This window comes from Mus pahari, chromosome 15, assembly GCF_900095145.1.
Source record: "Mus pahari chromosome 15, PAHARI_EIJ_v1.1, whole genome shotgun sequence".
NCBI classification, from domain to species: domain Eukaryota; kingdom Metazoa; phylum Chordata; class Mammalia; order Rodentia; family Muridae; genus Mus; species Mus pahari.
Window position 1 is genome coordinate 40,943,752 of NC_034604.1, and position 24,662 is coordinate 40,968,413.

At 40.7% G+C, this 24,662-nt stretch overlaps 2 protein-coding genes across 2 annotated transcripts in view; both read right to left on the minus strand.

Moving 5' to 3' along the window:
* Pggt1b (protein geranylgeranyltransferase type I subunit beta) overlaps positions 1 to 8,664 on the minus strand; it is a 39,933-nt gene extending 31,269 nt beyond the window's left edge. The window contains exons 1-2 of the mRNA XM_021214779.2: positions 8,433 to 8,664; positions 3,141 to 3,259 (exon numbers count right to left, since the gene is read on the minus strand). Of these exons, the coding sequence (XP_021070438.1) occupies positions 3,141 to 3,259; positions 8,433 to 8,572 (259 nt within the window). The 5' untranslated portion in view covers positions 8,573 to 8,664. The remainder of the gene's footprint in view (positions 1 to 3,140; positions 3,260 to 8,432) is intronic.
* A 1,321-nt stretch (positions 8,665 to 9,985) lies between these two features.
* Positions 9,986 to 24,662, minus strand: part of Ccdc112 (coiled-coil domain containing 112) — a 28,407-nt gene continuing 13,730 nt past the window's right edge. The window contains exons 3-10 of the mRNA XM_021214322.2: positions 24,259 to 24,380; positions 20,788 to 20,877; positions 18,477 to 18,552; positions 17,710 to 18,100; positions 14,318 to 14,731; positions 12,558 to 12,653; positions 11,505 to 11,623; positions 9,986 to 11,103 (exon numbers count right to left, since the gene is read on the minus strand). Coding sequence (XP_021069981.1) covers positions 11,073 to 11,103; positions 11,505 to 11,623; positions 12,558 to 12,653; positions 14,318 to 14,731; positions 17,710 to 18,100; positions 18,477 to 18,552; positions 20,788 to 20,877; positions 24,259 to 24,380 — 1,339 coding nt within the window. The 3' untranslated portion in view covers positions 9,986 to 11,072. The remainder of the gene's footprint in view (positions 11,104 to 11,504; positions 11,624 to 12,557; positions 12,654 to 14,317; positions 14,732 to 17,709; positions 18,101 to 18,476; positions 18,553 to 20,787; positions 20,878 to 24,258; positions 24,381 to 24,662) is intronic.

The following is a 24,662-nucleotide window of genomic DNA, read 5'->3' on the forward strand; positions in this document are numbered from 1 at the left end:
AGGGGTCCTACCTGCTCAGAGAAGAAAGGGAAAGAAGGATGAGGGAAGGATTGTGGGAGGGGGTAAGCAGGAGGAGGGCAGTGAGTGGTATGTAAAGTGAATAAGTAAAAAAAATTTAGAAAATATCTACATAGACCCCAGTAAGTACTTCTTACCTGTCTTAGTTAGGGTTTACTGCTGTGAGCAGAGACCATAACCAAAGCAACTCTTACAGAGGAGAACATTTAACTGGGGCTGGCTTACAGGCTCAGAGATTTCGTCCATTATCATCACGGCAGCAGGCATGGCAGTGTCTAGGCAGGCATGATGCTGGAGGAGCTGAGAGTTCTACATCTTGTTCCAAAGGCAAATGGGAGTAGACTGTAGCTAGGAGGTAGCTAGGATAGTCTCAAAGACCACCCTCACAGTGACACATTTCTCCAACAAGGCCATACCTCCTAATAGTACCACTCACGTCCCTGGGCCCAGCATTTTCAAACCACCATATCCTCTCACCAGTCAGTCTTCTGACTGATGTTCCATACTGCCTGACCTGGTCTGTTATCTTATAGCACCTACTAAGCTACATGCCAATTCATTCACTGTCATGAAAGCCTCAGAGTTACAGCATTTGCTGCCCCGAACCAATAGAGAACAGAAAAATCTACCTAGTGCCTCCTCAAACATCGTTATAGTCCGTGTTACTGTGAACAAATTATAAAGCCTCTGGACCTCATTTTCTTTATCCATACAATGATATGTAACCTCTCATTAGTGGTCAGAAGAGAGTATACAATTCCCAACCTAAATAGTTCCTCTGATAAGAATGGCCCAATGCTCCAGGGGCCTAACAACATACTTACTAATAAGAGGCCAACAGAATATTTACAAGCCCTAAAGTTAAGTGGCTAGCTAAATATTGACGATGTCCTTAAATGCTATGCATGGCACTTGGACAGTGAGGCCGCACTGACACCTGGGAGCCGTTACTTCAGTCCAACTCTATCCTTTAAACAGCTGATTTTATAATTTTACAATGTATTTTGATCATATTCTGACTCGCTCTTCTCCCTGACCCTCCCAGCTCCACCCACCCCTACCACCCTACCTCCCCTGCCAACTCCAGGTCCTCTCTTTTTAAATAATCCCAACTCAGATTTGTGCTGCTCATCCAGTCTTGAGTATGGGGTCATCTACAAAAGAAAGCTTTACGAAGAACACTGTTCTGCCCCTCTTCTAGAAGTCACCAACTGTTCACAGCTCCTCAGGTAGGGCTGAGAGTTTATGAGCCCCTCCCCACTCCGTGCTAGAGTGCTGACTGGCTTGATCTTGTGAGAGTCTTGTTCAGGCAGCCATAGCTGCTGTGAGTTTGTGAGTGTAGCAGTCCTGTTATGTCCCTGTCCTCCACAACTGCTGGCTCTTACAGTCCTGACCACAATGGTCCCTGGGCCAGGGAGGGAGGGAGGGAAGGAGGGAGAGAGAGAGGGAGGGGAGGGAGGGAGAGGTGTATGTATGTGCGTGTATGTGTGTGTGTGTGAGAGAGAGAGAGACAGAGAGACAGAGAGAATGTGAGAGACAGACAGACAGAAATGGTCTCTGCTCTTCGACCATCTTTGCCTTTCTGTTCTAAGCACTCTCTACTGCACAAAGAAGCCTCTCTCTGTGTGGAGGTCTGAGAGCTGTACCATCAATAGGGAGAGATACGGACTTACAGGGCAGCTTGGTGTTCATGTTGGGTTAGCAGAATAATTGTAATATGTTCCCCTCTGGGGCCTGTGAGCTCCCCAGCCATGGGCTCTGGTCAGACCTACAGTGCTCAGCATGCATTTTCTCTGGGAAGTGGGCCTAACACCCAAAGTCCAATCAGAAGGGAGGTCGTTATCCCCAAACACCCTGCCTCACAGTTTCTTCTTCTGGGTTAGGTAAAGAATAAATCTGATAATAATCTGGCTGTGTTCTGAAAATTACAAAATATTAAATGATGTACATTATTTGTTCTATTAGCAAATAAATATCTGTAAATCAGTTTCAGTTTTAAATAGTTTATTTTTATTGTTTGAAAGGGGGTTAAGCAGAACATTTTTTAATTTAAACATTTTCTAATTCTTAATCATCTGCAGGGTTCATTTAATATTTAAACTTTATATAGTCTGACAAAATAATATAAATATGCACCTATGAGCTGCAGAGGCAAAGTCTACTTGATATGCAAACGCGTTATAAGAGAAAATATGTGAAGGAACAGAAAATGTTCTAGACTAAATGTGAAACCATAAAAGAGGAAAGGGGAGACTCAAGAGACTGCCAGCCTAACAATGCTGAGGGGACAGACGCCCTCCAGATGCTGGCAAGCCCAACAGAAGTAAGGCTATTTAAAGCTACAAAGACTGATGATAGCTTAAAAAAAAAAAAAAAACAAGAAGTGCATGTAACTAATAACAGAACAGACTTTTAATACATCTCAAAAGATACGGTAAAGTCCCAATTCTAACTCCAAAGCAGCTTTAAAGTTGTTACCAAAGTGTAATAAGCAAAGGGGAAACACATCTGTCAAAACTAAGCTCATGATCTCCTATGAAATGCACGTGGTAGGAACGCCAGACGCTTCTCCCACTTTCTTCTAAGCACAGGCCATGATTTCAGGTCACTTGAACTACATTTACATTTTTTATAAATCAAAGATACACTGTGTACTTATTTCTCTCAAAATAGGTCAATCATGAAGTTATAAATTTTATAAATTTAACGAAAAAACTTTATACTTGAAGAAATACAGTAGTTGACTAAGAGAAATTTTCTGAAGAGGAAAAAACAATGGCTGGGAATGAAAAGTAGAGCAAATACTAAAGGACTGGTCACATATAAACATTAAATACAGATAACTAATGAGTCATTAATATAGGCATATACAACATAGTGTGTGGCTACATTTGTGAATCTCAATGTAATTCTCATGACTCTAACTGTTTCCTCAAGACAGATTAAAGCTAATACTAGTTATGTCTTGTATCTGGGCAGAAAGGGATCCTGAACTACAAGAAAAATAAGGATATGCCAAGTATGCTATGAGTATGAATAAATATTATGGTTTGCTAATCCCATGCATGTCATGCCAAGAACAGCTAATCATACCAAAAATAAAATGCTAAAAACTCACTCACTGTCTTCTGTGGGAAGAACCTGCAAGGAATAAATCCACTCTATTATATTGTCTTTGTTCACCACGTCCAAGGAGTCCAGCATATCCAGCCCAGAGAGTGCAAAAAAGGCAATTGTCAACCTAAAAGGAAAGAAAAGGGAAATGTCACCTTAACTATCATCGGTGAACCATTTTCTGGCCTAAACCCAAAACAAAATAAAACAAAATACCAACGGAAAAACCAACAACAACAACAAAATAAAACCAAGCCAAACCCCTCCTTCTACTTTTAAAATAATTTCGATGCCATCCCCCACCTTGACAAATATGGAAACCAAACAAATAAAACCTCTCAGTAACGGAATCGTTCATTACCAGTCAAACCCTTGTTTAACTTTTTAAGAAGGGGACGTTTAGGATCCTGAACCCTTCTCAACCATGAGGTACAGGAGTCCACTGCGGCTCACATGTGAGCTACTTGGAGGCTAAAGTAGGTTTGATGTGTTTATTGTGTGTTCTGACAGACAAACCACTAGACTTATTTTTTTATTCTTAGTTAGAGGTATCAGATCATGGTCTAAGAATGGAGTGGTATGAGGAGAATTCTAAGTGAGAAAACTCCAAGAAAAGAAGGCAAGAGTTTGACCTCAGTGCCTTCAAAATCCCAGAACTATTCTTAGATTACACTGCCACGCCCTTCCTGGGTGTGGTGGCTAGGACTTATTTCAGATCACTCATTACAACTGGTGACTAAGAGTGTTTACATGCCTCTATAGAAACACATGTTTCTGCCCATCGTGTGCGGTTTGCCCCTGTGATTGTGGACACTTCACTCACATGACTCCTCTTAACCCTCAGAATCTCATCTGTCAGCTGCTCTGAATAAAGTTGGCTATTGCATAAGACCTTAGTCTGCCTCATTTATCAGCTCCATTCTCCCAAGTCCCACCATCAGCTAGAGTGTAAACAATGGGTATGGTGTGCCCCAGAATGTGAGTTTGTGCACAGGGGTTCAGGTCCCTGGAGAGAGAGGCCAGAGTTATCAGAGTCTGCGACAGTGGAATTGCAGGCAGTCTGTAAGTGAACCACTGTGGGTGCTGGGAACTGAACTTGGGTCCTTGCAAGAACAGTATACCTGTGGGCTATCTCTCCAGTGCCATCCAGTTCTTCCTGTAGCTGCTTGTTTAACATTCTAGAAGAATGCAACCTGATTATGCATAGCCCTACCTAAGGCTACACAAAAATGTCTTCATTGTTGAAGACACTTGACAGCCCTAGTCAGAAGTGATTACTCACGAAAGGAGCAATACAAGGGTTCAATGCCTGGGACGCTACTCAGCTCACATAGAGCTGTTTCCAAACCACTGTCAGATCATCACTGACACAAACTCACAACACACTACACATCGTCCCACAAACTCACAACACACTACACATCGTCCCACACCCTCACAACACACTACACATCGTCCCACACCCTCACAACACACTACACAACGTCCCAAGTAAATTCCAAATCCCAAAACCAAATTCCAACACTGACAAAAAATAGTCTTTGAAAATTTCACTTCTGTTAATTAAAAAATGGAATTTTTTTGGCGAAACAGTAAATAATATACTTTTCACGAGGTCAGTGCCGTTTAAAAGTGAAAAATCATTTATTCTGTGAACACAAAATCTACAACTGTCACCTTAAAGGGGACAAAAGATCTTCATTCTGGAGCCAAATACAACTGAGCACGGCCCGGGAACATAGGTTTAGGTTTTCCTACATTCTGTAATCCAATGTAGTTAGAGTTTAATGAAGTTTTTATAGTAACAGAACAAAGAAAGTCATAAATAAAATCAGTTTTCAAATATATGGTAGAAATATTGTTGGGTGTTAAAGATTGAGGTAAAGGAGGGAAGTCTCTGCCATGGGTTCCTTCCTTATTTCTGACACTCCTGGCCTTTCTGCTGGTGGAAGTTTGTTAATACATTTCAAAGGTTTTTCATCTATTAGGAACAAGGAATGGCTATTGAAGGGATTGAAGATAGCCCAAGATAAACTGCAATTTGGCTCTAAGCTCTCCACAACCATAGTAGTTCTAATCAGTTAGCCAACCTTGGAGAAGTTTCAGAGGAAGGTGGAATTCTTTCCAGGAACTTTGGTTCACAAACCCAAATTAGCACAGCAGAAACAGAAATGGTGTGCTTTTACAGAAGCAGTGAATTAGAAAATATCACTGCGTGTCTAAATATACATACAAACCAACGTTAGCCCAACAGTTAGGTATTTTGGCCAGTGTGGCTGACACCCCAGTAATCCCAGTACTCGAGAGAAAGAAGCACAGAGCCTGAGAGCTGCAGGCCACCACAGACTATACAGTGAGACCCTGCTTCTATATATAAGTAAACCCTGCTGCTTTGTATCTGGCAGTAAGAAGAACACCAGAAACTTAAAATCAACTCTGAACCACAGAAAGCAAACTCAAAACCAAAGTGAAATACAGACTGAATCGAGAAAAAAAGGAAAGAAAAAGCCACTGAAAATCCAATACACTGTTAGGTCAGATCTTTTCAATGACATTATTAATGAGCCTCAAGAAAACTAAAAGAAGTATTTTAAAAAGTTCTATAGGACCGTGTGGACCTTATGCTGCTCTCACACAGGACCTTAGTTCAGTTCTCAGCACCCACACTGGGCAGCACTCAACCACATGTAACTCCTGCTCCAGGGGCTCTAATACCTATTTCTGGCCTCCACAGACACGTGCACATGCATGCATTTAGATGTACATAGACATGCACACGCGCGCACACACACACACATACATAATAAGTCTTTAAAAATTCTACACAAGTACAATGCACTAGACATAGGGGTGAAGACAGCAGCTCTCAGCAATACATTGAGGTGTTACATACACACTAATATAATGGTTGGTGCAGATTGCTACGGTTACTCTGTAGGTATTTAATGAATTATAAGTTCAGACAATTTTACTGTTAGTTATGAGCAGAAATTGTAGTGGTGTTGACATGCACCACTCTAATTTTACAAATATACACAATGGGATTTTGAAAATGCAATTATAAATCTTTACTGATAGCTAGGTTAAATATCTCTTCACTGTATTAATGGTGCAAATTTTTGACTTTTTTTTTTTTAATGGTGGAATTAATTCATGGTCTGCAGCATGCTACGAAGTTGCTTTATCACTGAGCCACATTCCTATCTCTGGAAATAGTAACTTGAAGTCTAGGCATGTGGCACATAAAGTATAGCAACTCATGCTGGCCAATCTGAATCTGTGGTGTGGAGAGCTTTTGGGGTCACTTGGGCAAGGAAGTAGACTTCAGGCAGGAATATGACTTTGGGCTAGGACAGGGAAGTAGGCTCAGATATCTTGGTCGTCCTCATAAGACCTTAGAAACAGTGGTTGTGGAACTTTGTTTATTGTCTTGCTTGTTCCTCAACCCAGAACTGACCTTACCATCTGCAAGTAATTAAAATGGTATAAAAGCAGCCGGGGAGAAAATAAACCCACCTCAGCCTCAGAAGTGGCTGGAGTCATGCTACAGTGTTGTCTGTCTTTTTCTTTTTAATCCTCACTCCTGCCCTAGAGAACCTGTTGACTGACTGAGCGGGCTTGGTCACTGTGGATAAGGGGGGGGGGGTTCCACTGTTTCTTTGAAAGCACCTGTTCACTTTGCTGCTGAGATGGCCTCACTGGCCGCGCTTCTAAAGGATTCAAGTCCCAGCACCCACATAGCGGTCTACAACCAGTTCCAGACCTTCTTCTGATATCCATGGGCATCTGGTACAATGCAGGCAAAATACTCATACACATTGGAATACAAAATTTTAAATGCTTAAAAAGCCTCTGTGCATCCTCTAGGGCTCAGCTCCCATTGTTTGACAAGTATCCGTTTATGCCTTGGATCTGGCTGCTGCCACCAAAGGTTCTATTTAGCGCTCTCCTGTCAGACACTGTGAGAGATGTTGCAAACAGTGGGAAACAGCAGGCGGGGGCTAAAATGCTGTGGAGAACTTGCAGTGTGTTGGCCATTGTAAAAGAAGAACTGAATTTTAAATCAGACCTACTTAAGTCAGATGACAACAGCCAAATATGGCTACTGACCACTCACAAAAGTCAGCCCCAGTGTTGTAGAAAAGACAGAAAGTTATTAAACAAGCCAGTAACTACAGGTAGCTGGGTGGTAGTCAGGAAAGGCCTCTCTAAAGAAATCTGGATTACAGTACATGAAACTGCTATTTAACTTCAGAATCTCTAATTATTAGCAAAGAACTCTACTCAAGAGTGCTAGCCTGCCTTGTTCTATTTCCGCACCTACCACAGTTAAGTATTCCTTGATCACGTTTGTAGAAGTCATCTATAAAAATCCCCAAACTGAACCAGTCATGAAATGTTCAAACTACACAATAAAGTGCCTAGTTCAAAAAATGTAGGGGACGCCAGCACAAAACCAAGGAGTTACTGGGCGTGGCGGCTCCTGTCTTTAATCCCAGCACTAGGGAGGCAGAGAGAGGCAGGTGGTTCACACATCAGCCTGGTCTACACAGTGAGTTCCAGGCTATTATGAGATCTTGTCTAAAACGAAATAAAACCAAGGTTTCTTATCATCCAATCCTAGGTAGGTCTGATACCAGGCTCCAAAACACAGCAGTGTACGACAACCATTTCTTCCTTTTGTTTTCTCAGTTCTACTTCTGTAACAGTCCCTCATCCTCTGCCAGACGTCAGACATTTGCCAATTCCAGCCTTAGGGTGCTTCAGGCAACACCGAACCTTTTTATCCTACCATGAGACTTACAATTCCTTCTAAGTGAACTTCTAATCATATCTTAGGGGTTTCCCTGCCTTTTGGTAAGAGTTCATTAAGGGGGGAGGGCAGGACAGGAGCGATGAGGGACGAATGCTTTGTATTTTACTTCTGTAAACGTAAGGAAACAAAAGTGACCCACAGGATGTTAAGGGACTGGGAAAAGGAAGCTCACGGAAAATGGTTGGCAAGTGGGAGGAGGCGGACCGGGGAGATTCCCAAGCCCTGAGCTAGGAGCGCCACACACTTCCCAGGGCGCTAGGAGTGGGTGTCGGCAGCCAGCGGAGATACAGGGGGAGGCTGGGACGGAGGCAGGAGAGTGGCGGGGAGCCGGGGGCCTGGGACAAGGCAGAGATCGCGGTGACGGCCCCCGGCCCGGCCCGGCCCAGCGGCAGCGCAACCCCGCAGGTTCGGGCAGTCCAGCCGCTCCGCGGCGCGCAGCCGGAAGGCCGCCATCGGCAGCCCCGCCGCAGCAGCGTCCAGTTACCTGCTGGTCTCCAGCGAGGAATACCGCTCCGGCAAGACCTGGAGGCAGCGCTGGAAGAACCGCACGTGCCGGTCCCGCAGGAAATCCAGCCGTTCGCCTTCTCCGCTCCCCGCCAGTCTGTCATCCTCGGTGGCGGCCATGCTGCTCCGGAAGTGACACACAACGCGACCCGGAAGCAGTTGACGCGCGGAGCGAAGTCAACTCCAGCAGGCTTCTCCCAGGCTCAAGAGCCTGCTCCAGACCCAGACAACGGTGGGAGGCTCCTCCTGTCGACCACCGACCACCGACAACCTCAGTAGGGCATTTCGTCCCTCCTCTCCCTAGGTTGGGCAGTCTTTTCTACTCACTGCCAAGTTTTCCATTCTCGCGACTCGTAAAACCAGTTCATAAATACAAAAAATAAAAAAAAAAAAAAAAAAAAAATGGTTTTTCTTTTCAAACGAAACAGTTTCTTTGTGTGTAGCCCTGACTGTCCAGGAACTCGCTCTGTAGAGCAGGCTGCAATCGAACTCAGAGATCTGCCTGCATCTTCATCATCTGTGCTAGGATTAAAGGCATGTGCCACCAAGTCTGACACATAAATATGATTTTTTGTGTTTGTTAAAATCTCAGAGTGAAATCCCTTTCTTCTTTTGCTAACCAAAACATTTTAAATCCTGGCCCTAAACAACGTAAGAGTGTGAGATCTCAAAGTTTTAATTCTGCAAAGCCACATTTTTGGAGGGACACACTCTTAAGCTGAATGAGTAGGGAAGCTAAACATACAGTTAGAAACTGGAGACAAACGTTTTACTAGAGATTTACCAACATTTTGAAGATTCAGACATTTTTCTAAATATCTTTAGAATAGCTGAAGTTATTTCAAAGTGCACGCACAGATAGATGGTCCTTATTTTATATCGTTTGACCTATGTGTACTGAGTATGGTGCTCTTAAAGTGACAATGGCAAATTGGCAGGGAGCAATTCAGTTGACTGAGAAGACCCATGACATGGACCCATCAAAGACCAAAGCATTGTATGTTAGAGCTCAAGAATAATTAGGATTGAAAGAATATGATGAGGCACTGGCTTATATTAAGAAAGCTCAGGCAATAGGAGCAGAAGCTGAAGCTACCCAAGCAGAGTTTATGGAACTCAAACAAAACAAAAAATTCAAAGAAGTATAAGTAGGAAGTATATGTAAAAGTGTTTGCTTAATAATCATTAATTTTTGCTTAAAATTTAAAAAAAAACCTGATTATATAAAGGGAATTAGACAATTTAAGAACTATTTCTACTTATACATTATTTCCTCATTGTTAATAGTTTAGAAATACTGATACAGATTTCCTCTTAATAAATGTAACAAAATAGTGAATTTGAATTATGTTTACAAATACATAGACATTCAATTATGGGTTGACTTTTTTCCCCAGAGGGCCAGATTATAAAATGTCAGGCTTCTTGGATCAGATAGCCTGTCACATGTATTCAGGCCTTCACCTGCAACTTCACTACAGTGCATAATTAGCTATAGACAACGTAAAACCAACGGGCAAGGCTGTTTTGATAAAACTTTATTCATACAAAAATAGAATTTAAGTTGCCTTGGTCATATACTATCCCCTTTAAGTTCACAAGGCACTCATGAGAAAGGATTCCACCAAAGACTAGGTCGAAACTAGATTCTTCAAAAGCCAACCAAATTTTGGTGTACTCTTAATTGTAGAAAATCAATTTCTTACAAAACAGCAACCATTCAGACTATATGTCTCAACTTATAATTAAAGAAATTTAAAGATAAAATTTGTGATAAGTAAATGTCCTGTATTTTATGTATACAACACTTTCCTGGTGAATTGAAATCTATTAAAGTTCGGATGACATAAAACGCTCTATATGGAAAGCTGACTTGAGTTCTGCTTTCATACATGAAGTTTTCTACTTTTCAGTCTGAGAACATCAGTAAATTGTTTAATACTAGCTTACTTCAAAAGAAAGAATGTTCCTACTTAAGGGCAAGCATAAGAAAAATGGTACCAGCCAATAAGGTACAAAGACACAAAGATTTTATAAATCTGTAGAGTCCAAAACGGTTGAAAGGAAATTTGACATAGTTGCAGGAAATCCCAAGAATGCCAGCATAATATATGAAATAGGAACATGTAGGAAGGGAGGTTATTTAAAATAGTCTTCATATAAAACAAAGCATGCTTTAATCAAATACAAATAGCCATTACACAAAAATGAAACAATAAACAACTACCATTTTGTTAAACTTAGAATGAACAACTCTTAAAAATAAAAAAAAAGACACCTTAGGTTTTTGTTACTCAAGCTTAGTTACTTGCAAGTTATAAAAGTAACAAAATTTTGGCTTAAAAAAGACTGATTCTCCCAAATTACATCACTAAGCCATGATAAAAACATCTTTTAAATATTGAGTATTTAAATGGAATAATGTTTGTAATACAATACCATCTTCGTAGAAACAAAATACTGACAATGCTTTAAGACACTTAAACCTCTCGATGCATACACAGCACAATAACCAACCTGACTAAGTTAGTGATATTTAAATAGCATAGTTAATCACCTTCTCCTGAAATACCAATAAACTAACATTCTTATCAAGCAACTGTAATATCTCATAGTTCCTCTAGATTCCTTGTCGCCAGGAAGGAATGGCCCTAAGGAGAAAAAGAGAAAATCAGTTATAAATATGTAGGAAGATAAAAAAAACAACAGATTAAATGGCAACCTAAAGTACATACAGCACTGGTGAGATGGCTCTCAGGGAAAAGTGGATAAAAGCACTAACAACCCTGCTGGATTGTTGAGTCTGCAATGTGGAAGCAGCAATTCTCCTCTGACAGTCACATGCACACCATAGCAGCCACAGCTCTCACACACCCATGCACACAAAACACACACTAGAAATATAATAAGACATTAAAAATAAAGATTTTCTTTAAATCTGTTGATGAAAATATATATTCATAAACTGCATAAAATACAACCATGCATAGAACTGCATAAAATAAAACACATTATAAATTTCTATAGTGAACACCTTCTACTACCATCTCACCTGTGTGGGATATGGAGAAGTGGCCCAGAGCCTGACGGACCTATCTTTTTGGTTCGTTCTTCCCAGCCTTTGGTAGGTTTATAAAGCCTAGAAGGATCTCTATTGACATTATTTTCAACCTGTGATCAGAAGTAAAATAGTATCAGTTAATTCAATGAACTAAATTTGTACTGAGCAAAGTCCTCAGTAATACAAAGGAGTTTTAAAACCTATACTTGGTATTAGCCAAACATGAACAAGCTACCGTATCCAAAATAAGCTCCGACTGTGCTTATGCTGCTAACATCAATTAATAAACTGCTAAGTTATCCTTTCCGAGTTCTGTTATTTCATTTCTATTTTAATTACAAGAAACAGACTACGGCTTATATAAGAGCACTGTAATTGGGCAATAAAGGTAGGTTAAGTAACACCAATAAAGACATCTACTTGACCCGTGAGGGCACCCACATTGGTTCTGAGCTGTTACCAGTGGGTCTAAGCAATGCCCACAGCTGCACAGAAGCTGAATGGAGGATCAGAAAGAATAATATGTGAGAGGAGCGAGAAGATTCAGGAAAGAGTGCTTCTAAAATGATGTGGCAGAACTCAAATAATTGCTAAAAATGTATTAAGTTCTGCTCCGTAGTATTAAGTGTGAAATATAAGGCAGAGGGAACAATGAAATATAGACGGTGGTTCTGCCAGTCTCCTTAAAGTTAAGGAATCAGGAGGGAGGGAGCCAGGGAAGGGAAGACATTCCGGTATGTTCTGCTCCTGGCCTCACTACAGATATTCTCTGCTGGACATTTCAAAAAGATACGATTTGTACTGATTTTGCCATAAAGGAATGATAAATATATGAAGAGATGACTATGCTCAATTTCATTGAAATATACATATATGTATGTTATGTACATGAGGAAATGTAAAACTCATTAATGTGAAAATGTTATGACTATATCTTGTTTGAGAAAATAAGTTTTAAAAGTAAAGCAGGACATAATGGCATACACCTGTGCATTCAAGGACAGCCTGGGTTACATAGCAGGAGTTATGTACAGAATAGAATACCTTTTCTTTTAATTTTGTCAGTCGCCTTTGTTTTTCTGCCTTCTCTTCTTCTTTTGCCTGTCTATCTAGAATTTTCAATTCGAGTTTATGTAAATCCTAAGAAAGTACCAACAACAAAAAAAAGATTATATTAAAAAACACAATTAACATAAATTTGCTTCCCTAAGTGTTTGCAACTTAAATCAAGTCAGCTGCCCACTCCTTCAAAGGTGGTGGATTTCTCACAGGAAGGCTAAGAGATGCACTTTCCTGACTGTGGCCCCTGCTAGCCTTCCTGCATTAATGTCTTTTTAAATGTCACTTATTTTACTCAAAGGCTCACTCTAAACCTCTTAATGAGTAAACTAAACCCATTTTTTACCTATCAATAAAGCTTCATCATGTCTGGAATCTCTGTGTGAGTTCATATTTTCAGTTTTGTTTTCTTTTTTCCTCATCTTTTTAAAAATTTTTATTATGAAGCCTGCTTACTTTGTGGGGAGAAGAGAATGAGTAAGCACGGGTTCTTTGGTCGCTCAGCAAGATTATATCTATATAAACTAAAAGAAATGAAGTTCACACAACTCATGTCTTTTTATCTGTTTTCCTTTGTACATCCCTTTACGAATCTTTGCTGTGCATTTTGATGCCCTTAACAATCCATAACATTTTACTCACAGAGAGCTATTTTGTTTATACTTTGAGCATCTTAGCATAACCTTCCCTGCCTTGCCTAGAGAACACATTCATCCTGGTTCATAGCCTCCTCAACTGTTGATTCCATCTGTTGCTTGATGTTCCAAAGACACTGGAAGTATAACCATGTGCGGGGGGGGGGGGGGCAGGGGGAGGCGGGGAGGAGGGAAGGGACACTAGGAACTGAACCTAGAGCCTCCAACCTACTAGGCAAGTGTTCATCCACTGAACTACATCCCCAGCAGTGTAGTCTAAAGGGTTTAGTTTCCCACAAACACAGCGGACATTCCTCCAAGCCCTTAGCCATGCCTCCCTTCTGTTGGAGAGGAGCTTTCCTTCCCTTCTCCTTCAAGACTCAATTGAAGCACCCTCTTCTTTCTAACACTCACAGCTATGTTAAGCACCCTCTGCACTATCTACCCCTGTAATACTCTGTCTATACCTTAGTTACCACACTGATTGTCCTAATTAGGTGTCTAGTGGTGTGATGAACACCACAAGCAAAAGCAACTTGGAAGACAAAGGGGTTATTTCGGCTTACAGTTGTAGTTCATCACTGACTGAGGAAGTTACGGCAGGAACCTGGAGGCAGGAACTAAAACAGGCCATGAAAGAATCTGCTTAGTGGCTTGTTCCTCATGGCTTGCTCAGCCTTCTTTCTTATATAACCCAGGAGCACCCCTGCAAAGACGGCACAGGTCACAGTGGGCCAGGCCCTCCCACATCAGTCAGTAATAAGGAAGATGCCTTATAGATATGCCTACGGGCCAATCTAATGGAGGCATTTTCTCAAGTGAAGTTCTCTCTTCCCAGAAGACCCTTGCTTGTGTCAACCTGACCCCACTCCCACCCCACCCCACCCCCCAAAAAATCTGACCAGGACACTGTCATTCTACTTGCGAACACCTTTCCCCACTAAATCATAACTCAGTAGAAGTTAGGGGGTAAAGCGTACTCACTGCACTACAGCGGTGCCAGCAGGTGTGGTGTGTAAGAAGATGGGATGAACTCTGTCTACATGAGCAGGCCTGGAAGCAGGGCCTTCAGGACTCACTCATCACTACCTGGGAAGGGTGTTTACTCACTCTTTCTTGAAACCTGGAAATCTCATCCGCAGCAGTCCTCCTCTTCTCTGCCTTTTCTGTCTTTTCCTTTATCTCCTTCTGAAGCCTCAGGAACTCGTCCTGCTCCCTCTTCTGCTGTGTGTAGCTCTCCAGGAGCAGCTTCAGCTTGGACTGCCGCTGCCGCTCTCTCTGCTGCTTCCTCTCCTTCTCTTCCTCCTCTCTGAGCTGGGAAGCAAGCTTCGCTGACATCTCTAGACTTTTCTGCTTTTTCCAAGCTTCCACTGCCAGTTTCTGCTTCTTTCTCTGTTCCTCTTTCTGCTTTGGATTATCTTCTGGTTTGCTCTGAGGAGGCAGAGGCGTGGCATCTACCTTTTCTTTTAATTTGAGTATTTCCTCCTTCTTTTGCTGCTTTTTAGTTTTCCAATTTTGAATAGACTAAAATGATCAGAGTGAAAGGTGACAAAACCAAACAAGCTTGTGTCAGATCAACAAAAGGCATGGCAAGCACAGTCTCAGTCCTAAAGATGGGCACTTGTAGATGCTGGGTGCTTAGGGTTTAGGGTTTGTTTTTAACCAGTGCAATTTTTTTCTTCTCACGTTTAAGAAACTTATGGTATGCTGTAAATCTCTGGGCCCTGGGTTATATTCTTTGGACTTCCTGTGCATGCGGGAGCCCTCCTGTCTCCTCCATCACTCTCAGGTACTGCGTTTCCCTCTAATCACCTCACTTTTGTTTTCAAATTTTATTTTCAGGCATACAATGTTTTCTAAGAGATCTTTCTCTTACCAGGTATCAAAAGAAAATTTAAAAATGGGACTGAATCTGCTGTGAACTAAATGAGAATGGCTCTGTAGGCTCTTATTTTTTAATGCTTAGTCCTAGTTGGTGGAACTGTTTGGGAAGGGATAGTCTTGTGAGAGGACATGTGCCTCATGATCATGGACCAAAATGTATGAGGACATGTGCCTCATGATCATGGACCAAAATGTATGAGGACATGTGCCTCATGGTTATGGACCAAGATGTATGAGGACATGTGCCTCATGGTTATGGACCAAGATGTATGCTCTCTATTCCAGCACCATGCCTGCCTGTCTCCTGCCATATTCCCTGCCATGGTGGCTGGGAACTCTAAAACCCCCGGAACCATACGTCCCACATCAAGTGGTAGATGTGGTTCTTACACAGAGGAGCTCTTGTGACAAGTAAATGAGTCAGTGTCTGGTACACGATGCTTCATAATCACAGAGAAGAATAAAACCATCCCATCTCTAAGTATGAAAACGTCAAATTATACGTCTAAGTATGAATATGTTAGAATTCTAGCAACCGTTATGCCATACAGTATGTATCACTAAGGCATCACTCAGTCCCTGCCCCAGTCAGGAAACTATTTCCTTATAGCATATCATTCATTCATGCACGCATGCATACAGTCAATAAATTCTGCACAGTGAGATAATGTGAAAAGCAAAGCTATAAGATTCAGAGATGATTAACAATACCCAATACCATCTAGATAGTACCTCTTAATATGGCAGTCCTCAAACACATCATGGATTTGTAGCAGAATGTATTTCTTTCACTAAGACACCCCCCCCCAAAAAAAATCTATGAAAAAGGTCAACAGAAATGAATAGAATGCTTACTGGGCTACTGACTATCACCTCGTTTCATGATAGAGGGGTCAAAATTTACAGACTGGTATCAGTCCATGGGTCAGCACTGAGTGCCAGGTCTAGATGAGACACAGCATAGGCACATTATAGGGCATGGTGGACAAGTCTTTAGTGAACGCCCCAGTGGACCACTTATTTTTGGATAGAAAAGAAGGTGGTAGCCTTTGATCTAGGAATATTTTGTCAGTCAGGGAATGGATGGGGAGGAGATGTGCATAAAAAGGGGGGGCATTCAAGGGCACTCAGAGCATGTCTGAAAATGATTAAGTGTCATCATTTATGCAAAACACAGGCTATGCTAAAGGAACCTGGGTAGAGATGGTAAATTCTCTACTCAAAATTTTAAACTCTGTATATTTGCACTCATTACTTGCATTTCACCCAACTTCCCTCTCCTCTAACATGCAACTACTGTGTTCACACTGCCTTCTACCTCAGTATCACATCAAATCCATCAAACATTAGGAAATAGAGCATAAGAGTAACATGGAACTGGAGTGCTTGCTTCTATTATAAGAGCACTGTGTCTACTCCTTTTTGAGATATGGCATCCCACAAAGCTGGGAAACAACTAGTCAACTTGGTTAAAAAAAAAAAAAAAAAAAAACCTCTTGTTGGACCCAGAATTCCAGTAGGGTTGGGAGTTGAGGTTTGTGAAGTTCTAACAGGTTCCAGGACAGTGCTGACATTGTGTTGCAGATCGCCGACAGTCTAGTGTTCCAAGCTGTGGTAGAAGAAAAGCCTACGCATATTTTAGTAGCTTATGATTTTGAGTCTTTAATTATTTATATGCTAAAACTTGCTTAAAACTCCCAAAGTCAATCTCCTCATCTTCACCTCATTTTAGACAGGGTCAAACAATGAGAGTAAGATCACAGAACCCATAGCTGTCTCTAAACTTCAGACTATACAGGAGATTGTTGTTTGTTTAGAAGACATGTATCCTTGCTAACCCAAACAAGTTAGAATCACAGCTGACTTCAGACAACAGGCGCAAACACACACGAACTATGCAAACAGCCCAGACTTCGCAACAGGTAGCCTAGTTCTTTAATAATGGTTCCCAGCCAAGGTGATTTTGCTCCCCAGGCAAAAGTGACAATGTCTAGAGGCCTAGATGATGATGACAGTAAGGGGAGTGTGGCAAGCACATAGTGCTGGAGCCCCGCTGTGACAGCACTAACCACTCTACCGTGGACAGGACAGCCACTACAACCTAGTTAGTCTGAACCAGATGCTGATATAAAACCCTGACCTACATCAAAGCTGGGCTAATATGTATTTGAAAATGAACCTTTTAGGATATTTGCTATAACCCTCTTATAGTAGCTAAAGTTTAAATCTTTACACAATGCTGTTGAAGTTCAAAAATAGCAAAGGAACTTTTAAGAGTCCCCATAGCAACTAACGTGGCATTTGCTGAGGTGACCTTTTCCTGCTGTCTGTGCAGCTCTGAATCAGCCCTTGTCTCTCCACTCTCCTGGAAGTGGAGAGACAGAATCTTCCCATGCACTGTGTGGTTTCTGTTAGTAGAAATGTTTGCTCTTGGGAAGTCTAACTGAAGTTGTACTACAAAGCACAAGTTTCCTAGCTTTTCAACACCTCGGTTTCATCTGCTGGAAGAGACCGTGGGCTACTTCATGCTGTTCGTGGAAAGCTAATGATAGAGTTAATCTTTGCACACCTGGCACACTGACACACACGATTAAGACAGCTGTTATAATTACTATTACCTCTTTTTTTTTTTCTTCTAGAGCCAGGAATTTTTGGTACCACTTCTCATGTTGCTGAACTTCATCCAGTGTTCTTCCTGGAAGGTGTTCTACAACCTCCTTCATAAAGGCCGGCTTCCCCTTATGTTTGTTCCTCACTTTCACAAAGTTCTGGTGGTCCAAGTCATCCCAGCCTCCCTGTCGCCCTCCTGTTTGCTGGAGGAATTTTTCAAACTCTACCACTTGTTCTGGAAGCGTCCTCGGTGTCACTCTGTCTACGGGAACTTTGCTGGAGATAGCTCTGAAAGCTTTCTCAGTTTCCGAATTACCCAGCGCCCAGGACTCAATCCTCCTGGAGACGGCGCTCAGCTCATTATTGGTTGTTCTCTCTTCCTGAATAAGCTCTTCATATCTAAAATGAACAAGAATGAAGTTTGAATAACACAATGACCGATCCACGTTAACCTCTCGCTCTTTTGAAAATTTCATTATTCCTGAGTGTTTCATCGACCTTTGTTGACATTTCTTAGTAATATTCATGTATGAGCCTTAAAGGAAGTTTGTTTCCTCGATCATAAACAATCTTGCAAACTTTTATTAGTGATCTTCTGGTGTCCAAAATAAATGAAAATTTACTTTAAGTATGAAAGGCCATTTAAACTGTTGGACAGAAGGCAGTGTTAATGTTGCTTTTGTATAAGACTCAATACATTCATAGGCAACAATGAAAGGGTGAGTTACTGGAAAATCAAAGTAAAAATTTTAGGTTAAGGTAGTTTAAAACATACATTAGTCTCTGTTCTTCTTTAAAAGTATTGATTGCATTTTCAATTTCTTCCATCATTTCTCTGAGCTTCTCGACAACTGTAAGAAAAAAAGTCATATTTTAATATAGCTAAGTTAATAATTAATAATAATAAATATGGACTTCCCCTACTTAAAAACATTTTTTTAGCCTAAGCAATTAAGAAAAGTTGCTTATAAGTACATTTTAGTGATTATAATTTCTGATTAAAGGTATCTTTCCTCACCCATATTATTAAATCCTATAATCAGTATTACTTTTATAAAATTAGTTCATATAACACATACTATTGTTTGACTTCTAATTTTTATTTAAGAAAATATCTTGGTTAAAAGATATGAACAGGGCTGGTGAGATGGCTCAGTGAGTAAGAGCACTGACTGCTCTTCCTAAGGTCCAGAGTTCAAATCCCAGCAACCACATAGTGGCTCACAACCATCTGTAACGAGATCTGATGCCCTCTTCTGGAGTGTCTGAAGACAGCTACAGTGTACTTACATATAATAAATAAATAAATTTAAAAACAAAAAAGATATGGACAGTCAGGCACAGTAGTGCACACCTTTAAACCCAGCATTTGGCATGTGGAAGCAGGTGAATATCTGTGTGTTAGAGGGCAACCTGGTCTACATAGTGAGCCTCAAAAGAAAAAAACAGTTATGCTTAACCTAGCATGTAAGCATATAACTACTGCCTCACATTTTCTAAGGCCACAGATGGCATTTCAGAGTCTAGAACTGTCTTGATTCATTTAATTTTCCCGATGATGAACCTTTAAATATGCAGAACAGTGCAGTAAAAATCCATGAACATATATTTATAACATGTCCAAGTAAGTATTTTTATAAAATAGCTACTAAACCTTGAAATGCTGAATGAGGAAAGCATGTCTCCTCTACAGTGCGTTAAGACTTGTCCGTCTGTCTGTCCTGCAGAGGCTCTGCCGACTCATCTCACTGCCTTCCTCCCGTGTGCTTCCCATCATGTGCAAACTAAGTGAGGGCTGTCACAGCTTACTGATGGAGCTGTGGTTAGTAAGCAGCACGGGCATGTGTCTCACGTGACTTCTGTACTGCGCTTGATACAGTGTGTGCCTTATAATCTTTGTCCATCCCCCCCCACCGCTGTTATCTTGGTTGCTCTAATTTGCAGGCATTTTATAGATCTTGTGAATATTTAATTACAAAATTGCATGTGAAGTTATAGTTTTCTAATTTGTCTTTCAGCAGTGTTTATGGGTACGTGTTCTTAAAGTAATTAATTATAGTCATTTTTTTCTTTAGATTTTTGTTTTCTTCTTATGCCACAGAATTCTGAGGAAGATGTTACGTGTTCCCTCTAGCACATATGGCTTCGGCTCATTTAATGAATACTTGCCATTCCTCTCCTCTTTGTCAGTTTTGCTGCTTGCCATGCTCCAAGTTTTACTGCACCCACATTCTAGAGCACTGACCCCCTCCAACCTGCCCCACAAGCTACAGGAAGGCCTATGATCTCACGCACAGCTGAAGACACAAAGTTCGGCCTAAGATGTCCTGACTAATAAACGACAGAGTCAGGCTTTGACACAATTTATTCTACAGGTTCGAGCACAGTGCTCTGAGCCTTTACAAATGAATTTTGAAACAGGAGGTGAGGATGTAATTTTTTTTATTTCTTCTTCCTCCAGACTAGCATTTGCCCCAGTAGGGTCAAAAAAAATTTTATGTGTTTGAAATACTTCTGAAAGATATTTTTTTTTTTCAAAAAACAAATGACAGGATGAGGCCTAGACTAGGAACTGGGAAAGCAGTCGTGTTCTACTACTCACTTGGCTAACACTGAACATGTAATACATTTTTGAAAAGAAGATATAGGTCTACCCTCATATTAAAAAGTTAGTAAGTTAGAGAACTATAAAGTGATACATCTGACATTGGCCTCTGGCCTTCACACATATGTCCACACAAATAAAATCACATACAACACACACACACACACACACACACACACACACACACACCACATAGAATTAATGTTGTGCCACTGTGCCACAGTGTTTCCACCTCACAGAGGCTCTTCTGCCTACTTTACACTGTTTTAGGATTGAATGACAGTTCAAAGGCTGAAAAAGTCACATAAACCCTGATGCTATACTTCTCTACTCTACTCTGATTAGTTCCTAACAAAGGTGGGCTGGCTTCACCAATACCAAATGGAAAGGGAGAGACGTCTACCAGAAAAGCATGCATTTTTTAGTGCACTAGCAGAAAAGAACAATGTATGAAAGAGAATCTTCTCTGAGCTCTGCTTACAGTCAGGTGTGGGCTTCACATCTTTCAGCTGGTTCTGAAGTTTCTTTACGTTGTTATGAATCTTGGCCAACTGTTGCTGGATTTTTGCTCCTGTAAGGAAAAGTCCACACTGTGACAAGTGTGGCTACAATTGAGCTTCTGCAGGTAAACTCCACACTGTCCCTTAGTTGAAAGGCAGTCAAGAACGATTAAACGGCAGCCATTTTTGTCAGAACCATAGGAACACATCAGAATAAAAGGCATCTCAGTTTACACCGATATTTGAAAGGAGCATTGGCTCCGCTTTACTGAAAACCTGCAACATGGAGAGGATGTGCCTGTCTTCCTTCTGTGGAGAATGAGTTGCTGACTATTGTTTTAAAAACATGATGAGGAACTGATGTTTAACACATTGCACTCTTTAAAAGCATCTTTCTTTTTAATGTGTTGTAATTTCTGGAAACAGAAATTGCCTTTAACTTATTTTGTAAATATTAAAACTATCCTGCTGGGATGTTTATTTAATGAGCAGGCTCATGGCATAAACACTCACACACATCCATAGCTGTGTGGGTGACAGTATCATTTTGTCATTGCCAAGTAGTCTATGCAGCCCTCTTTTCTGGTGTTTGTTTTTGCAACTCAGAGGCCTCATCACAAGAATCCTAAATGGCAACTTTTTCCAGGGCCAGGAATCAAACCCAAGTTTTCTTGTACAAGGCAACTACTAGAACACTGAGATACTGGCATTTGGTTTTGCTTTTCTAAAATTATTAATAGGTTTAGAGCCAGAGCAATGTCCAGATTAAGCCTCCAAATATGATGGATGTGTGTGTGTATGTGTGTGTGTGTGTGTGTGTGTGTGTGTATGCATTCACCCACATATGTAGGTCCCAGTGGAGGCCAGACAAGGGTGCTGAATAACCCAAAGCTTTGTAAGCCTTTGGTATGGGTGTGGAACACCAGTCCTCTGCAAGAGCAGCAGCTGCTCTTACACACTCAGCCATCTCTCCAGCCCCTCAGTTCAGTGGTTCTCAACCTTCCTAAGGCTGCAACCTTCTAATATGGTTCCTCATGTTGTGGTTGCTCCCCCACTATAAAGTTATTTTGTTGCTTCTTCATAACTAATTTTGCTTGTTATGAATCATACTGTAAATATCTGATCTGTACGATATCTGATATGTGACCGCTGCCTAAGTTTTACTTTTAAAGTTACATTCTATAAAATTATAAAGTTTAACCAAACATAGAAATCCCATTATTGTCCCTTTAATTGTATAACACTTGGTCCTCTATTGGATTTTTAAGTCAGGAAACTTTCCTGAGGCTGCGTGTGGTACTCATTGGTAACCTGTAGCACTCAGCAGACAAGGAGGAAAGGGTGGGTGGGTGGTGGGCAAGGGTGGAAACCAGTGAAAGATTGAAATGACCTTTGTTAGCAAGTTAAATAATTAGGAAGTGGCTTCTGTCTTTTTTTCCCACAGCTTATCAGTTATGCCATATCTTATACAATCTTATTTGTCATTTGGAAATGAAACACTGTACAGCCAAATCACTCAGAGTCAATAAAAATGCAGGCATTTATCAAAAACCATGGTATAATCCTTGAGGTAAGGAACAGTTATTTACTTCTTTAGAGCTGGGATCATGAAGAAAGTGTGTCTCTTTGCATAGAGATTGTGGTGGTTTGAATGAGAATGTCCCCCTTAGGAGCATAGGGAGTTGCACTATTAGGAAATTGTGGCCTTGTTGGAGTGGGTGTGGCTTTGTTTGAGGAAGTATGTCACTGGGGGTGGGCTTTGAGGTTTTAGATGTTCAAGCCAGGCCTTGTGTCACTCTTCCTGCTGCCTCTAGATCTGGCTATATAACTCTCAGCTATTTCTTGACCACCATGTCTGCTACATGTGCCATGCTTACCACCATGATGACAATGGACTAAACCTCTGAACTGTTAAGCTGGCCCCCAATTAAATGCTTTCCTTTATAGGAGTTGTTGTGGTCATAGTGTCTCTTCACAGCAATAGAAATCCTAAGACAGAGGCCATGTGTCCCCTCCTTTTCTAGACAGGCACATTAATTATGAGCTTATGAGCGGCAAAACTGAAGAAAAACAATTTAAAAAAACAAAAAAATAAAGTTGCATTGAAAAAAGAGAAAAGTGAGTTGGACATGCTGGTATGTGTCCATAATGCCAGCATTTGAAAAGTGGGTAGGGAGCTCAAGAGTTTGAGTCAGCCCTGGCAATATAGAGAGTTCAAAGTCAGTCTGGACCACAGGAGACCTTGTCTCAAAGGATCAAAAGAAAAGATGAAACAAGTCACCCCAAAATAAACAAATTTGGATCCTTTGTTTAAGGATATAAGCAAGAGATGGAAGATCACCCTGCCAGTGTCAGCAAACATAGCAGTAGTTACGACATCACAATCTAGACTGCTCTAGAAATTCAAGAATGGCGACTTGAGAGGTGGTATTTCTATGACAGCCTATTCTCAGGTCATCAGAGGAGGAAGAGTGAGTCTCGCTACTACATAATAAAAGATGACTTTAAAAAATGGCATGATCTGGGACTGGAGAGATGGCTCAGCAGTTAAGAGCACTGACCGTTTTCCCAGAGGTCCCGAGTTCAATTCCCAGCAACCACATGGTGACTCACAACCATCTGTAATGGGATCCAATGCCCTCTTCTAGTGTCTGAAGACAGCTACTGTTACTCATATAGATAAAATAAATAAATCTTTAAAAAACTAGTATGATCTTATATTTAGAAAGGAAAATTACTAGAAAATTCTTTTAACTGGTGATAAGACAGTATCATAAGCAGTTTAATCTTTCCTAGCAAATCAGTATGTTGTAAAGCTTAGTAATAGCCATGTTCTCCTATATCCAATGCAAAGTAGCTTTTATAAGGATTTTTGCAACATACAGAATCTAGCTCTGCAAGGTATTCTCACACCCTCTGACAATGTTTAATCTACATAACAAACAACAGAACATATTTACTGTATAACTTGTAAGGTATTTTCTTGTATTTCATCTCAGCATCAGATGCACAGAAATTATAGGCTTTAGAATATAGACAAGGAAACTCAGGCTTGGATGTAACACAGTATTATAGCTTTGTACAAACAGTGATGGGGCCTCTGACTCTGCTGACATTTACTGGGTCTAGCACTCAGTCAACAATGCCAGAGTGATGAGCAGATAGCACAGGAAACAAAGTATTTTTATTTTTTAAAATATTAATGGCATTTGCTGATTATCAACCCCAAATCATCTTTCTATTAATATGGAAGAAGTAGATTTAGAAAACATTTAACTAGAATACTAAACAGGAAATTGAAAATAAACTAAACACATGTCCTTGAGAGACAGACTGGTCACCAGCTCTATATCACCACAGAGCTACAACACAGTCGATGTACAAGGACAACACAGAGCAACACCACCCTTTAGATCACGTAATATCTATAAGTCATCATGAACCCAACTTACTTTCTGTCTTCCTGCTGTTGATCAGTTTGTTTTCCAGTTCTTCCAGCATACTATACTCAGTTCTGAAGTCGCCTCTTTGGTTGTAGAAATGATTGTGTTTATCTTTTTCTATGACAATAACTCTTTAGGAAAAGAAACAAATGGTATAAATATGACTTAAGTATATCTTAATTGTTTAACATATGAATACATTTAAAATAATTAGTACTTTATGCTCAATTCATTTAAAAAATGAGTGTGACTGCTTAAACTAATAAGGTTAAGGAATCAAAATAGTAGGTAAAACAGAGTGACTAGTTAAGTCCAATTTTAACCAACTATAATTTGAATGGTTACATATTTCCTTTGAAAATCCAGAAGCCTTTAGCTGTGACGTTCTAAATGTTACAGTCCTCAAGTAAAAC